The sequence below is a fragment of the Solanum stenotomum genome, chromosome 10 (assembly GCF_019186545.1).
Source record: "Solanum stenotomum isolate F172 chromosome 10, ASM1918654v1, whole genome shotgun sequence".
In the NCBI taxonomy this organism is placed as follows: Eukaryota; Viridiplantae; Streptophyta; class Magnoliopsida; order Solanales; family Solanaceae; genus Solanum; species Solanum stenotomum.
Window position 1 is genome coordinate 34829947 of NC_064291.1, and position 14672 is coordinate 34844618.

At 35.6% G+C, this 14672-nt stretch overlaps 1 protein-coding gene across 1 annotated transcript; it reads right to left on the reverse strand.

Moving 5' to 3' along the window:
* Positions 1-638: 638 nt before the first annotated feature.
* On the reverse strand, positions 639-13335 carry LOC125841955 (omega-amidase, chloroplastic-like). The gene is made up of 10 exons (XM_049521144.1): positions 13013-13335; positions 12681-12797; positions 11349-11573; positions 10361-10454; positions 10019-10093; positions 2349-2427; positions 2134-2149; positions 1490-1570; positions 1256-1338; positions 639-1154 (listed from the first exon to the last, which is right to left on the reverse strand). The coding sequence occupies exons 1-10, from the start codon at positions 13280-13282 to the stop codon at positions 1076-1078; spliced, it is 1119 nt and encodes a 372-aa protein (XP_049377101.1). The 5' UTR covers positions 13283-13335; the 3' UTR covers positions 639-1075.
* Positions 13336-14672: the final 1337 nt, after the last annotated feature.

The following is a 14672-nucleotide window of genomic DNA, read 5'->3' on the forward strand; positions in this document are numbered from 1 at the left end:
TTGTGGCGACTGTTGTTGCCGCTAAAGGTCTAGTTCTTTTGTAGTGAATCCTAGTTGGCAACGCTTAGGTGGAAGGATTAGTCCCACGTGGCTTGCCACATCAACAAAAATTTAAGGTGTTAACTCTTGAGGGTATTTGTTGTCTCTTAGGATAACAGCAGGGGCATTTTTGATCCCAAAATGTAACGAAGGGTATAAATGATCTATTTCATATAGTTCGGGGGCAATTTTAACCCTTTTCCGTTATTTTAATTAAAGATTTCCAATATATTAAGTACAAATGAATCAACATTTTTTTTTTTTGTATTTCAGTTGGGACTCATAGTTAACATCGGCCGACAAGCCAAAAGTGAAAGGAGAAAACCAAAAAAAAAAAAAAAAACACATCTTGATGGAGAGTGCAATCAGTATATGAGATGCCTAAAGGAGAAGTATGTACAAGTATGTGATGTCTACCCTCACATAAAAGGATCTTGCTTCACAATTTGAAACTAATGTTGAAAATGATAGGTTTTTCATGGATATTTTTAGAACTAATCCACTTGGAGAAGACCTCATATCCCTAAATAAATGACACTTCATTTGATCAAAGTTGAAGTTTCTAGCAAGATGAAATGTTCCAGCATGTAGGGTCACTAATGTCTAAAGAACAATAACATTGTTACATCCCTGAATACACATGTCTCCTGGAGATTATTAACTGTTCCAAGTTCAGGAACAAGTTTCCTTTTCATCTTAACTTCCTGTTTATAACATTAACTGGAGATTGATGTTGATATCAGACCAATCACCAGTGTAATAGATAATACATGAACAGTTGCAACAGATTACTAGATGTCATTCTCGTTTAGGCATTAAATCCACCTTCTGCACAAGGTTATGTTGTTATTTGCAAACCCAAACTAGGAGATTAAATTAAGGATGATTGAATAGAATGCTGAACATCAACCACTATCGAAAAATGGACAATCCTCTTATTTTCTAGATCTGATCCCAGTTTCTGTTGAATGGATCTTCAATTCTGGGAACTCCACCACTGTACTAACATCAGACTCCTTATTTCATAAAACTAGCCTTACTGATAACTCGACCTCTGTACATCTACCAACTGGTAAAGATCACCTCGTCTTTGCTTCTCTAATGGAAGGTTTGTCCTAGATGTCAAATGATTCATATGTTAGTGAAGAGGTCTCCTAATAGTTTCTACTACAAAGAATCTAAAAAGGAAACACATAGTAGGTACATGTCATCTCACCTCCTCAGATCAATTTGTGAATAGTCAATCTCCGAGATGATAATTGCCTCGTCATGTTCAGTTGTAGCCAGCACTTCTCCAAACTGCCATATATACACACAATTAATCAGAGTTGTCGTTACAACTAATGGCACCCCTTCTCTTTGTAAATGGAGAAGACTGTTCCTACCCAAATCAGATGATTTACTTTTTGTATATTTTCACATCATAAGGACATAAAATATGCTCACTTACTGGTCCAATTAGTGTGGAATGCCCCCAAGCCACATATCCACCACCAACGTCTCGAGCAGGTGCACATGTTGCAACATATAGCTGAAACATATACATTCATTTTTTTTTACCTCAAAACATATGAAAAATATACAAAAGAAAATTCATGCATTTTCTAAAAGTTTCCATGCATGACACTCGTAAACAAGCCCATTTTGTTTCTTATGAATGGTACTGGTAGGTATTGTAATTACAATTAGACTTAGCTTCCAGTTAACTCGTCGATTATACCTATGCTGTAGACTGTAGTATCCTTTCCCTATTCTTTATACTTAATTCCTCCCATTTTATTTGTTTTAAAACCCATTTCCAAAACAAAAGTTAAGAGACGATCCAAGTCACAGAATGACAGGAAATCTACAAATTCTGGACAAACATCTGTTTTTGTTCATCTTTCTCCATCCTTCCCTCCGATACTTCATGCATCATATGGTTAGGTTTCACTGTCTCGGTTTATTTGGAAAACAATGCTTACAAGGCAAAAATAGTTCAAGGTATCAGAATAAAATGGTGTTGCACCAAAAAGGTGAGAGGCATCTCAGGTCCTTCACTTTTAAACCTTTTATAGTCCAAAGGAAAGTGATTATACATGCATTCCGTTATACCTGATTATCAACTGCCCTGCAGATGAGAAAAAGGTACAGATTAGTGATGTCACATGTGGCGATATTGGAGTTGGACTTGTAAATGATAATACATAGATATGATTTTAAATAAACAAAATTTAATATAGTGATGCAACCATGAATTGTCTACTCAGTCAAATGACCTAGATGTTGAACAATTAAACAACTTCACCCAAAAAAAGACATGCATAGACCTTGCCCTTTGCAGTAACTCCCAGTGCAGTGGTCCAGTAGTCATGTTGAACGCCCCAGGATAGCAGATCAGATGAGCCCCTGGTAATCACAATTTTAAAAAGGTTCAAAGACTTCGCTGACAAAGATAATGATAGTGGAGGAACTATTGACAAACAACCACTATTATTAGACAGAGTGCTGAGTTAGCACAAGTTAGTGTCTCAATGAAAAAAGGACTGAACAATTAACGAGGTATGCTAAGAATCTCAATGAAAAAAGGACGGAAACAATTAACGAGGTATGCTAAGAATTCCACATAAGTGTGCAAGTAGCTTTGTCAAGGTTTAATACATCGACAACCCCTTAAACTGGCAAGCAAGTTTCATTTAGGCACTCAAACTACGATATGTTCCAATCGAGCATCTGGAAATATGGTAAAGTGTTCCTATTGACACATTTGGTTCAAATTTTGAAAATATTTTGCGTTAGTTCTCAAATGTCTATATTAGGTAGTTAAGTTAACCACATAAATTATGTTCACCAAGTGCACATTAGATGCATGATATATCTTAAACTAAAATAAAGTTTGAAGGTTTAATACACCAACAACCTCTTTGGCACTCAAACTATGATCCATTCAAATCGAACATCTGAACACATGATAAAGTGATCCTATTGACACATTTGGTTCAAATTTTGAAAATATGTTTGCACACGTCTCAAGAGTCTATTAGGTAGTTATTAGGTAGTTAAGTTAACCACATAAATTATGTCACATCCTTTAGTTATACACATCAACTTCAATTGAAACATGCTTGACGGTTTACGGCCTAATAAGGCAAATGCATATAACTAAAGGAGGTGACATTTAAAGTGATTAACTAATCTACATAATGGGCACTTAAGAATACGTGCGGGAACTTTTCAAAATTTTGAGCATGAAGTGTCTAATAGGAATACTTTAACATGTGTTCAAGTGCTCAATTGAAACAGATCGTAGTTTGAGTGTCCAAATAAAATTTATAGGCAAGTTCAAGGGGACGTCAATGTATTCCAACAAATTTGAAAGTTGCATCAGATTATGATGACACATTTTAAAATCATTGTATCATAGTTCTTTCATGTTTGTTTCCCACTTCAAAGAATAAGAGTTGACGCCCTAGTGGTCAATGAAGTGGGTTGAGAACCATGAAGTCTCATGTTTGAAACCCAACATAGACAAAAATACTAGGTGATTTCTTCTCATCTATCCTAACCTTGGTAGATAGAGTTACCTAGCACCAGTTGCTAGCGGGAGGTGCCAAGTATCACGCAGAGCTAGTTGAGGAGCACGCAAGCTTGCCCTAACATCATGGTTATAAAAATGAAAGAATAGTAAGAGTTGATCACAGTCAAATATTTGAATAAACGAGCCAGGATTCATGATTTGAAGGTTCCAACAAGTTTGTATGATAATTTTAGACTTGTCCACAAATTTCAGTTAGATTTCCAGGTGGTTTGGAACTGATGGAATTCACAACATAGATTGCATTTCCAGAGAAAAATCAAGAACATGACCCCTCATTTGTGCATTTGAGGTCCAAAGGGTAATTTAATCGCATGGCTAAGCTCATATCGTAATTTGTGACTTATAGCAACTGATTTTGTCCAAATTTCGAGTTTGATTGACAAACTCAGTCCATGGTTAAAGAATTATTTCGGGTTCATCCAAAAAAGGTATTGGATTCATCATTTCAGACATGCCAGGGAAATAAAGAATTATAATACTTTTTGGTTACAAAAGCCAATTAGTTTTATTTATGGCATGGCTCATTCCAGTATATTTAAATATACAAGAGCCTTAGTCTTGAAAGATGGTGAAGAATATTTCTAAACACAAAGGCTTATCTCCCAAGAGAACAAGTGCAGGCCAAAAGTAATTTGGCTGTGTCCTTTAGCAAGCTGGAATCATTCCACATCAAATCATCCATGGAGACCTGGATCTTAACGTCCAAGGATTAAGAGTGATATCCACAGAAGATCATTAGTGGTTACAGAGGAGTTTTGAGGAGGAAGAAGTGTGGGAGAGCATTAAGCCTTTGTGCAATTGACAAGGATCCAGGCCCAGATGGCTTCACAATGAACTTTTTTCAGACATTTTGGGCTCTGGTTAAGGAGGACATCATGGGAATATTGCACTATTTCCATGAACACCATGTGTTTAAAAAGATCTTTAATGCCAATTTTGTGGCCCTTATCCCAAAAAAGGAAGGAACAGTAGAGTCAAGAGACTTTAGGCCTATTAGCGTGATCTCTGGGATGTACAAGATATATGCCAAAGTTTTAGCAGAAAGAATGAAGAGAGTAATAAACAGACTGGTAAACAAACATCAAATGGCTTTTGTGAAAGGGAGACAAATTACGGATGCAGCCTTAATTGCAAGTGAATGCATAGATACCAGATCTAGAGGGGAAGTGGCTGGAATGATCGATAAATTGGACACTGAAGAAGCCTATGATCATGTTAATTAGGCTACCTTCTAAACACTCTAAATAGATGGAATTTGGGGACAAATGGTTGAAATGGATAAACTTCTGCATCAAAGCTGTTAGGTTCTCCATTCTGATAAATGACCTATTGGGCTTTTTCACTCTGATAGGGGACTCAGTATAGGGGACCCTCTATCCCCTTCCCTATTCATTTTAGCCATGGAAGGTCTCAATAGTATGATGAGGAGAGCACAACAAAATAACTGAGGGACTTCAACATAGGAGGAGGTGAGAGAGGAGATTTGGAGATCTGCCATTTGCTATATGCAGATGATACTGTTTTAATCCGTGAACCTAAAGTGGAACAAGTTTTCATTAGAGTCTTGCTAGTAGTGTTTGAAGTTGTATCTGGTTTAAGGGTGAATTGGAGGAAGAGCGGCATTTATCCTGTCAAAGAAGTGTCTAGCATTCAGACTTTTGGTAGCATACTTGGGTGTGGCATGGGTTATCTGCCCATAGTGTACCTAGGGATGCCTTTAGGCAGGAGACACAAGGATGTGGAGATTCAGAACAACATTCTGACGAAAGGTGAGAAGGGGTTGGCTCAGTAGAAAGCAGTGGCACAATACCTTTCACTAGGAGGAAAGGTGGTCACACTAATCAACTCAGTATTGAACTCTCTCCCTACCTATGTGATGTCTCTGTTTTCTATACCTGCAATTGTGATCAAGAGGCTACACAAACAGAGTAGAGACTTCCTATGGAAAGGCAACAAGGAAAGTGGGGGTTGGGGGGGATATTATCTGGTCAGATGGGAGGTGGTGCAACATAGCAAAGGTTAAGGGGGTCTTGGTATCAGAAACTTGAGAATCCAGAATAACAGTCTAATGATGTAGTGATGGAGATTTAGTGCAAAAGAATCTACTTTATGGAAGGAGGTCGTATCCCACAAGTTGGGACAATCTAGCCCATGGTGTCCAATGAGGGTGAACTGTACTTATGGGATGGGGGTTTGGAGGACAATCAGATCACTATGGCCAAAACTACAAGGCAATTCCAGTATCAGGGGTGGAGATGGTACCAATAGCTTGTTCTGGAAGGAAGATTGGATTGGGCAAGCCCCTTTGCAGGAAGCTTACCCGGATCTTATGATACTTAGTAGTCATCGTGAAGCAACCATTTTTGATAATCAAGGGTGGAATCTAGGTTTTAGAAGACATTTAAGTGACCGGGAGATAGATAGGGTGACAACTCTTTTACATGAAGTGGAGGATTTTCCTGGCACTACTATACAATCTGATACACTGAGATGGAGACATTCAAGGGATGGCCTTATCTATGTGAATAAAATGTACAAGGATAACAGTGTGATGCAAGGAGAATGCCAAACATCTGGAAGAACATGGATTCCACCAAGGTTAAATGTTTCACCTGGTTAGTGGTGAAGAGAGCATGCCTTAGGGAATCTCCAACTCAATACTCTATTTTACACTCTATAACTATAAAGTTCCTTTATTTTTTCAGACAATCAACTCCAATCCAATTCTCTATTTTACTCTCTAAAAAAGAATCTTCTTCTCTCTCCTCAATATTATATTATTATTTCTATTTCATTCTTATTTTCTTATTTCATAATATATATCATTTCTTCTTTTTTTCCAAATAATCATTTTATATAATTTTCATGTGATATAATATTTATTCAAATTCTTTATTTAATATAAAATTATATTTTATTCTAAAATTTTAAATAACATAAATTGCAAGCAAATATTATATAATATACAAATTAATGGACAATTCAAATAAAAGTGAAATCATTAATGAAATACATTACATAAACATTACATAAATACTCAACTTTCAAGATTATTACGTTGCTCTCATAAACGCTCTATTAATGCATTACGGAGTTAAAAATGAGCATTTTTGTCCTTACTTTTTTTATGTCTAGCTAAAAATTGTTCAAACCGGAGATTTTCAAATTTTATTAGTGACAGAAAATTAAAAAATATATATTATTAATTCGGGATGAAAATAGTATATATTAAATAATATATTTTTTAAAACATTATATTGCATTTAAAGAAAAACATGAATATTAGATATTTAATTAATGGAATTATATGTAAAATAATATGTTCATTACAAAATAATATAAATAATAATAAAATAATGAAAAAGTAAAATAGAGAGTGTGAATAGTAGTTCTCCAAATTTCGAGAACTACTATTCACTTCTCTAAAAATGAAAGATAGAGGCTAAAATAAAGAGGGTTGGAGTGCCCATTCTCTATTTTACTCTCCAAATATAGAGAATGGAGAGCAAAATAGGGGTGGGTTGGAGATGGTCTTACACATGAGGTACTACAAAGAAGGGGGGAGTATATTTTTGTGCAATGGAACAGGGAAGAGAAACAACCATATTTTTTTGCATTGCAAGTTCATTACACAACTGTGGAACATGTTCCTTAGTCTAGTAAAGACTGAATGGACAATGCCTAGCATACAGCATACTGCAGATTTGCTGAGTTGTTAGATAAGTAGAGGGGGTAACAAGAGTCAGAAAAAATGGTGAAGGATAATACCTTCAAGTATATGGTGGACAGTGTAGAAGAAAAGGAATGACAGATGTTTTGAAGACAAGATCAAGTCCATTCATGATGTGAAATGGAACTGTTTACTGTTTAGTGTCTTGTTTCTCTTGGTGTAAGGAAACTGTATAGAGGAAGTAGATGAGCAGGTAGATTTCTTAGGTGCTCTATAAAGCTTAAAAGTTTAACCTTACTACCTTGTAATTTTTGGAGGTGACACAGCACTCCTTGAAGAATACAACAGTACTAATTCTAAAAAAAAAATGTAAAAAATGGATCAAAGAAGCCCTAAATGAAAGTTGGGCTTCAAAACCGATTGTTCAACTTGCACAAGAACCTGATCTGCCATCTACAAATTCCTGCCAGTGGAATGATAACAGACTCCTGATCACACAGGTCCCACAAGAAAAGTCACCAGAAAATTTGACCAATAGAATGATAGGCTCTCCTTCTCACACAGGTCTCACAGCAAGAATCACCAGCTAAAAGAAAAAATACTTGCTTCACAAGATCAAAGAAAAGAAGAGAAAGGAATGAGGTGTTGTTCAAAGTAATTTATTGTGAAGAATGGTGGATAGATGAAGCCAGTACACAAGAAAGCAATCTACAAGAAGTGCATTGTTCAAGTACAGTCCATAATTGCAGTTGCAAAAATAATACAGGGAATCTTATCATAGCCCTAAAGCGAATAAGTTATTGACTGAGAATATTTATACTTTTATAAGTCCTTCAATATATTCACTGAAATTTCTCACTACGCACAAAGTAGGTGGGCCCCAGTGGCCACAATGTTAAAATAAGTGCTCCTTAATGATTCCTAGTGGTCACTAGGTTGAAGAAAGTGATCTTTAGTGATCACTTAGTAGTGTCTTGATTTTTAGTGTCTTGTTCCGGATGAGCTTTTCAGTTCACATGTTTTACAAGTTCAAGTGTCAGTCCAATTAAACTCAAGCAATGTAATGAAGGTTAAAAAAAGGGCCTCAGTCAAAGAGGGGCACCACTCTCAAATTCTTGTAAAATATTGTGTGTTGAAATTGAATGCTTTCTTTCTAAACTTCCTCTCTTGTTTCTAACTTCAATTATGGAAAGTTGATCCTTAGTTAAGTGTAGAATCTTAGAAATCACAGTAGGTGGTGCGATTACCATGGTTCAAAGATTCTTCTTGGATAAAGGCCACGCCAAACTGCCAAACAAAATTGTTGGCAAGGTTTATCATGTTAATACTAAGGCTAGGCAAACCTTCATCTACAATGGGCTTCCCACAATTTACATTCTTCTGATGACATAATTAAATTGGGGAAATTGATTGGTTCAGTTCATTTTCTTCTCTATTGGACTTTTGGTTTACACTACACTATTAAGTTGTCTAACTCTGACGTAAATGCTTCTCCAATCCAGATCATCTTCACCTTGATACACTAATTATGCACTAGGTCATTTTTTCCCATCATATGTGGGATATGGCGTATTGAGGCTGTAAAACTATGCAAAACCAAGACCTTCGGCAGTTAGCTGGAAATAGGTGATTTTCCTCTTTTTACACCTAAAATTCACCATACTGCACTGAACAAAGGTATGGCATGTATTTAATCTATCACTTGGTGCATGAGAGTTAGACCTAGGATATTGCCAAAATTGTCAAAACCTTTGCCTTCTTGACCTAATTGACATTCAAGAGTAACATTTTTCTTTTTCTTTTTGAGCAGTTGCATTGAAGAGTATTGTGAATTGTTAGAATATGAATAGGTTTATACAATCCTATTAGAATAGGAATAGGTTTATACAATCCTATAAGAATAGGAATAGGTTTATACAATCCTATTAGAATAGGAATAGGAATAGGAATAGAAACAGAAATAGGAATACTAAATAGTATTCTACTTAGTAAAGGATTGTATTCTAGGGTCTATAAATAGGGTCTCAATGTAATAATGTAGACACAACAACAATTCAATAATATTCTTTTCCTATATTTCTCACATGAATAATTCTCATTTTTAAGAAGTTAATACTGAGGTCTTGTGAGTTGGTTCTGAATTCCGGATGATGTACAAACTATTTTAGTTTAAGTCTCTACTTCACCCTTCGGCAAACGATTTGGAAGCTTCTGCTTGTATTTCTCAAAAGTATGCACAACGCTGAACCTTTTTAAAAAACACTGGACCATATTTCATTATGAAACATGAGTTGTATCATCAAATGGGGAATCTTAGTAGCCCAGTTGGTTGGCTACCTAAACTCCCACCTTGTTGGTGAGGGTTCGATTCCCCACATTGTAATCCCCTCTCCATTTCCCCTTCCCCTACCCCCAATTTATTTATTTATTTATTTTAAAAAAGGTTGTATCATCAAATTATCTACACGTTCTGCTAGACCACATGCATACACTTCAGAAAGGATGCAATGGTAGAAATTGGTCATAAACATACAGAATCTTTCTAGCTAATAAAGCAAAGCCATTGCTCATTAGCATTACGGTGTAAATATTACACAACACATTATGTTGACATCAACTATTAGGTTAAAAGAGGTTGACATATATATATAAACTGCAGTCAGCAATATATAACTCCACCATGATTGGAAATGTCAATCATTTGCAGAAATCAAATAAGGGAAAATACACACCTCTTGCTGCATATAGCATGGCCAATTCCTGAAAGCGAATGTCATAGCAGATCCCTATACCAATTCGGCCAACCTCTGCAGAAATATAGTTATGATCATTTCTCAAAAGCACAGGATTGATATATCAATTAACATAGAAAAAAGAAAAGGAAGATATTCAAGCTATTCAATGAAGCAAAATCCCATGAACTCAAATCTAGCAAAATATGGAACACAAGGATTCAGTTAAAGTAACTATATTAACTGGAAGAACTTTCAGAGCAGTCTTTTTGACACTTCCTTAGCAGTAACTTGGTTCATTTATTATCGATGTATGTTTGGGAAGTAAGAAGCAGAGAATACCTGTATCCACGACAGTTGGAGTCTCTCCTGCAGTAAGCGTCTGTGATTCCTTAAAGGTTATTTTACCAGGAATATCAATGTCAAAAAGATGTATCTGCAAAGACATCAAACTGTCAGATATTTTGCAGAGTATCCATTTTCTTGATTTTCCCACAAACTACTAGATATGTTCCTTTTCCTTGGTGTCTGAACTTAGTTAGCTAATGCACACATGCCAATGATGCCATCATGCAAAGCAAAAGACCGACATTTTATTTCCACTATTTCACAGCAATCCTGCAACTCTGTGTGAACAGTTGCAGAAATACTTCAATTAACATCAACACGGCTTACAAATGGATGACCCCAGACAGTTTATAAGTTGGCTCCCAAAATCTATGTGTCTATATTATAAGTTCCCAGCCTTTTTAATAATACCACCATTAAACTATCAGTCACAAAATCTGAAGGAGATTTGATTTTAAAAGATAAATAAAAATAAGATCTATTGGCAATCCTCAAGTGCAGAAAATAAGCAATACTTGAACAATCTTAGTTTGTTCTCTTATATTTTTGTCTCAAAGTTCGTTAATTTAAACCTGACAATCATCTGCTCAATTCGGACCATTGGCAGCACACTAAGTGTAAAATGACATTATCAAGATGCTATTGCCAACCCAGAAAAGCAAAAAAGAATACAAGGAACAGACCCCTCATATCTGTCAAGTGTAAGTTAGCAGTAGTTTTAAAGGCAAATTATGAGAAGCTGGAACAAGTAAGCAACTCACAGATCTGCACATCAAGAAATGAATGTCTGACTACAGTCTGTAACATCATTCAATCTCTGAATCCAAAAACTATTGAACACTGTGAGAAGTGATAACCTTGTCCTATTGAAGTTTATAGTTTACATAACTGATCAAGCATACTACCATCACTTCTTAGCTTCTTCTAGAACTTAGTGGCTTAGCTACCTGCCCTCACCACAACAAGAGAGATGTATGATTACCTTTCTGTGCTTAGCTTTCAACTTTCCATCAGCATCAAAGATGCAGCAAGTATTATACAGCTTGTCCCCACTGCGTTCAGGTATAGAGCCTCCCACTATTGTAATCTTCAGAAGTCGAGCTGCTTCAGAGAGCATGGCAGTTGACGGGGATGCATCAGGACCAGCATCAATGTCTTCAGCATAAATTGGGAAGCTATCATTTGAATATGGACTATTCCATATTTCCTAGCGAAAAACAAAGCCCAATAGTAAGCTAAAGTCAACTGCTGTAAATTTCAATGGCAGGTAATAGCCAAGCTATTGCGGAAAGATCTGTTTCAGGTTGTAAAATCAAAATAACAGAACATGTCTTTGTTGCCTCACTATCTAGTCTCATATCCCTAATCTATAAGTTTAAGTCAGACAAGAGGAAGTTGCTCGGATGGTAAAACCCCTCACTTCCAACCCTACTTTGCAAGTTCCAGACACCAGGGGAGCAAAAAGGTATAAATTATACAACAACAACAACAACAAAAAGGTATAAAGATTACAAATATATTTAGACATGAAAGAAGTGCAGGTTTCATAGGCTTTTGCAGCTAATAGGGAGGCTAATTTAAGATTGAAGGGGCAATAATATCTGGAACTCATTTAGCAACGGTTAAAAATATACACAATGTCCCATGTTATCTTTATAATCGTGGTGTCCATTCCAGCTTGTGTGCACCTCGACTAATTTTAGTGGTATATGCTACCTCCCACCAACACACGTATTGGGTAACTATGTCCCCCAAGTGTTAAACAAATAGGAATAAATCACCTAGTATACACAATGTCACGTGTTGGTTGTATAAAGCAGTGGCAGAGCTAGGATTTTTAGTAAGGGGTTCAAAATCTGAAGAACTAGACACACGAACTAATCGAAGGGGGTTCGACATCTACTATATATACATAAAAAATAATTTTAACCATATATAAATAGTAATATTTTCCGCCGAAGGGGGTTCGGATGAACCCCTAACAGAGGGCTGGCTCCGCCCCTGGTATAAAGTGTTTAAGAAAATTACACTGCCTACTCTACCCATTATCTTAAAAATTTTGGGTTGGATGCACAGATATTTCACAGCTACATTGAATATCTCACTATTAGCTGATTGAAATATTTGATTTTATAACTGAACGGAACAAAAGATTGAGACCTCTTAAGTTGCTCAATAAGACTGAACTCTGTGTGCACACAAAAGATTATCGTCAAACGGGTTCAATACTAGCAATCAGACAGAGTATAACTAGAGCTCTATGCATAGGAAAAGAAACAGCTGCATTAGATGAAAAATTTATAACTAAACTCACAGGCAAAACAACAAGCTTAGCCCCCTTCTCAGCAGCCTCCTCAATTGCTGCTCGCGCATGAACAATATTCCTTTCCTTATCTGCCGTCACCGATAATTGACATAGCCCAATCTTAAACTGCTCATTCAACATCAAGTTCACAAATCAAAAACGGATTAAACATAATTCAAAGAAAAATTCAGATCAAGTTAGCCTCAATTCCGAACTAGTTTGAGTTCCACTATAAGTATCATAGTTTTTGACTATTTATTTCTACACTGGTCCACAACTCAACTTGACCTGTAACTTCTAACTCAAATAAATTGAATATGTAGACACAAGGAAAGGGATACCTTAGTGATGGGAGGAGAGGGCAATTGGAGAGCAGGAGGAACCCTAGCTTGTTCGGGCTTGAAAGTGGAAGCCATGGAAGAAGCTGATGCAGTGAGAGTTGTACGTGGTGAAAATTGGAATCGGTTGCTGTTAGTGGTTGTACGATTTGGGATGAAGTGAAAGGGACGATGGAGCAGGAGCGAGGGTGCAGGCCGTACGATGGACCGAGAAATGGAGGATCCAACTACTGACGAAGAAGAAGAAGATAAGAAGAGGAATCCAAGTCTCATTTCAACTTCAATTTCTCTTTCATTTTCTGCTCAAACACAAACTTTAATTCCATCGAATAAAATTATCAATTTGTGATTCTTACCAATTAAGAGGATTTTATAATTTTGTAATTTGTTACTCCTTGTCTTTTTTATTGGTTTTCTTCTAAAAAATTTTAAAACTTTCACCTTTTTACTTCCTTTATATTTCTTAAGTTTTTAAATTTATTGTGGTGTTTAGTTTATTTTTATATATTTAGTTAGAAAATGAGTATTTAAAATGGTATTTTTATTTTTATTTTTATTTTACGAAAATACTACTCCCTTATTATATTTTCACCCTTCCATGCTTATTTTCCAACTTTCTTATCTTGTCTATTTTGAAATAATTGTTGTGAATTTAATTAAAAGTTACAAATTTTCATGATTATAACATTATATGATTGTAGTAAATTGTGAATTATTTTCATTGATTAAATAGCTCTAAACATTTATAGTGATGATCTTGAGAGTATAATGTATGTTTATTTCGAATTTTCATGGTTATTTTTTGATATTAAATTGATGGGTTTGTTAAAGTCTTAAAAAATTTCTCATTTTGGTAGATTGTTTTGTCATTATTTTTGTTATGAATTAGAATGTGATTGTTGTGATAGATTGAATTCATATGAATTGTTGTTGAAATTAGCGGTGTAAAATTTGATAAAGTAGATAAATTTAAGTAAAACTAACATGTTTGATAAAACGAAAAAAGGTTTGTCCTTGGTTGTCACGCCCTGAGTCTATCCCTTAGGTGTGACCGACAGTTGAAAATCATTATTGGTCTCAAGCAAATTCTTGACTTGGTTGACTACTTAGCGGAAGACTACATACATACATATGAAAACTTTAATGAGGAGCATTCAAAAACATTTAGTCAATTCTCATGTACTGCCAGAAAATACTGAATATAGATAATGAATTTGTTTGAAACATTTGAAAGAAAAATATTGAACTGATTCTCTAACTTTGTTCATGAAGCCTCTACTAAACTGCGGGTAGGTGTCGGGACAAGATCCACGGCTACCTCAAAAGTACTATCTAACTATTATAATTACTAATAAGCATAACGAATGGAGTCCTCCGAAAGTAAGGAGGTTTCACCAAAGGCTGACGTAGTAGTGATGCATCATAAATGATGCAGCATCGAAAGACATCAATACATGGAATGTACGGTATGTAATAAAGCTGAATGAAAAAGTATCTGAACCGAAAGAATACTGAAAATAACTTGACTGAAAGTAAAACATGCTATGGAATATAACAAGTAAAGTTTTACATCTGAATAAGGTAATGCATATCAATTTCTAAAATGGTACTTTACTTTCTTGGGGAGTTTCTCTAACCGACAACCATCACCATGAGACTCGTG